Here is a 2,805-nt window from a genome sequence, read left to right on the forward strand (position 1 = left end):
ACACACACACACACACACACACACACACACACACACACACACACACACACACACACACACCGACTAACAAACCCACCAGGGAGCAGTGAAGGAAAATACTTCAAACTGCTGGAGACATCAAAACATCTCAAACTATCAAACCCTCATTAAAAATGTATTTACAAAGAAATATTGTTATTCTTCACAAGAAAACAGTTGACTCTTCACAGGAGTAAGTCCATAGTGATTTATTTACTCTGCCCTCCGCTCTAACGTCGTTTATCACGTCATGTCCGTGTTTCATGTTATTTACAGCAGATTGACTCCTGCTCCCCTCTCAGAGCACGGACTCTCACACATTAGCTTCTTAGCAAATACGCAGCTTCAATCGCACTCTCTACTTTGGTGTTTTAGGTCCATGTGGAGTCCATATAACGTACATTTCGTAGCGGAGGTCTATATATATTCTAAGGAAAAAAGTTACGAGAAGTAAACTGGCATACTCTCTGAGATTTAAGTGATACATTTACAAGGAAAAAAGGAACCTCATCGCTTCACTTTGAAAGGCTGGTGGGTCAACCTTAAACCACAGCCTGTAGACAGAGACGGGTTTATTACCAGGTAGGTTGACACGTACGAGGAATTTGACTTGATGTCGTGGTGCATACATAAAAGTAAACATTTAATTAAAAACAGAGATAGAGAACTAGAAAAATAATAAAAAAATATAGTAAAATATAACAGTATTTACATAGAAATTGAATGGAATAAAATATGGAATAAAAATCGGCAGTAATAAAAAAAAGAAAAACAGATTGCCACACGCTGCACACGTTAGTGAGGGGGAAGCACAGTATGGAGCATTTTATTCCTCCATTGAATCCAAATCAGTATGTTGTTGGCTTATAAGTGGGAAGAGTAGTGAAGCAGGTGGCTTTTTTATTCCACTTTCTTTCCCCTTAGATATGTGATTCTTTACCAACCAATTAACCTGTTTATCTGTGTGTGTGTGTGTGTGTGTGTGTGTGTGTGTGTGTGTGTGTGTGTGTGTGTGTAGGGCGGAGGGAGGCATCGCTAAGGGCTCCACGGTGGGCATCCTGCTGGATCTGAACAAACACACTCTGACCTTCTACATCAACAAGGTGCAGCACGGACCCACCGCCTTCGAGAGCCTGGACGGGGTCTTCGTGCCCGCCGTCAGCATCAACAGAAACGTGCAGGTGTGTGTGTGTGTGTGTGTGTGTGTGTGTGTGTGTGTGTGTGTGTGTGTGTGTGTGGTCTAGCATTACTATACTTGTGGGGACCTACATCTGTTTACATAGTCATGTGTGGGGACTGGCTTCCCTTATGGGGACAAATTGGAGGTCCCCATAAGGGGAATCATTAATTTTAGGGTGAAGACTTGGTTAGGGTTTGGGTTTGGGTTAGGCATGTGTTGGTTATGGTTAAGGTTAGGATAAGTCTCCAGGAAATGCATGTAAGTCAATGTAATGTCCCCTGCAGTGATGTATACATGGTATGTGTGTGTGTGTGTGTGTGTGTGTGTGTATGTGTGTGTGTGTGTGTGTGTGTACAACTCAAGCAATAACTGCAATGCTGCTTTCACTTGTATCTTGTTTACTTTTTTTGTGTACTTTCTGCATGTCTTTTGATTTTCAAAATGTGGTAACTGTAACTTTAACTATTATTATACAGTATTTTAATTGTTATACTTCTAGCTGGATTTAATCACACTTAACCTTGGGGCTTTATTCATTATTGTGTGTTGAGTCAAGGCATGTTAAGTTAAATATAAAAAAAAAAGGTAGCAATAAGCAGTGAAGGAGAACGGATCTCTCCACCATTACAGACATGAAATACTGCGGGTGTTGCAGAAGCAGTAATACGTGTTAGAACGGGGTACAAAAATACTGGACTCAAATGCAACGACTCATATTTTAATGAGAAAAATAAAACAAAGTATTAACAAAAATTCACTCTTGCGAGGACAAAACAAAACTCTTGATATCAAACAAACAAAACTCTCCTCTCTGGTATCCGCTGGGTCTCTGGACATATGAAGCACACTGAAACAAGACGAACTGGCACAAGACAAAGGGAGACAAGGACTATTTAAACATGAGGGAATTGGGAACAGGTGGAAACAATCAGGGGCGGGGCAGACGCTGACGATGGCGGGAAAACACCCAAAGTGAGGAAGTAACAAGGTCTGAAAAGACAGACAAGAGGTAAGTACAAAATAAAACAGGAAATGGGAAAACGAGACATGACATGAAACATGGGGACTTGACTAGAGATGACAGACATAAAATAGACAGACAAGACGTGAAGTAACATGAAAACCTGACTCTACATAGAAACCTGATTAGACTTGGAATTACATACCTGACTAAACATGAAATGACAGACATAAAACTAACACAATTGACGAGACACCACAATACGTTACAATACAGAAACTCATGAAAGTAGTAGAACCGCAAAAATATCAGTGTGAAATTCAACATCTCATGCACCAATCAAAGCACTGAATGACACAGCACATGCACCAGTTTTGACAGAAAAGAGTGAAAGCGTTTAAAGTTACGAAGCAAATAATATATTTCTTAAATTGAACCCATTAGTATTCCGAAAACTCGACCAATATGCTCCTCGCATTCAAGTGAATCCAGCTTGAGTTGTATCTAAATCCAACTCGTTATCATGTGATAATCTCCTCCCAATTAAACGTCATTTGTTCCGAGATCCAGCTCGGCTTTCCATAGTTTCCTTTCCTCTCATTCTGTCCTCTGTCCCTCTCCCTAATAGTCTGCTCTGCTCTTACAG

The 2,805-nt window shown here is 40.5% G+C and overlaps 1 protein-coding gene across 1 annotated transcript in view; it reads left to right on the forward strand.

Annotated features, from left to right (window-relative positions):
* The window catches only part of LOC117535652 (tripartite motif-containing protein 67), a 42,396-nt gene that overhangs the window by 34,696 nt on the left and 4,895 nt on the right, over positions 1-2,805 (forward strand). Inside the window, exon 11 of the mRNA XM_034200189.1 lies at positions 1,037-1,199. Coding sequence (XP_034056080.1) covers positions 1,037-1,199 — 163 coding nt within the window. The remainder of the gene's footprint in view (positions 1-1,036; positions 1,200-2,805) is intronic.

This window comes from Gymnodraco acuticeps, unplaced genomic scaffold, assembly GCF_902827175.1.
Source record: "Gymnodraco acuticeps unplaced genomic scaffold, fGymAcu1.1, whole genome shotgun sequence".
NCBI classification, from domain to species: Eukaryota; Metazoa; Chordata; class Actinopteri; order Perciformes; family Bathydraconidae; genus Gymnodraco; species Gymnodraco acuticeps.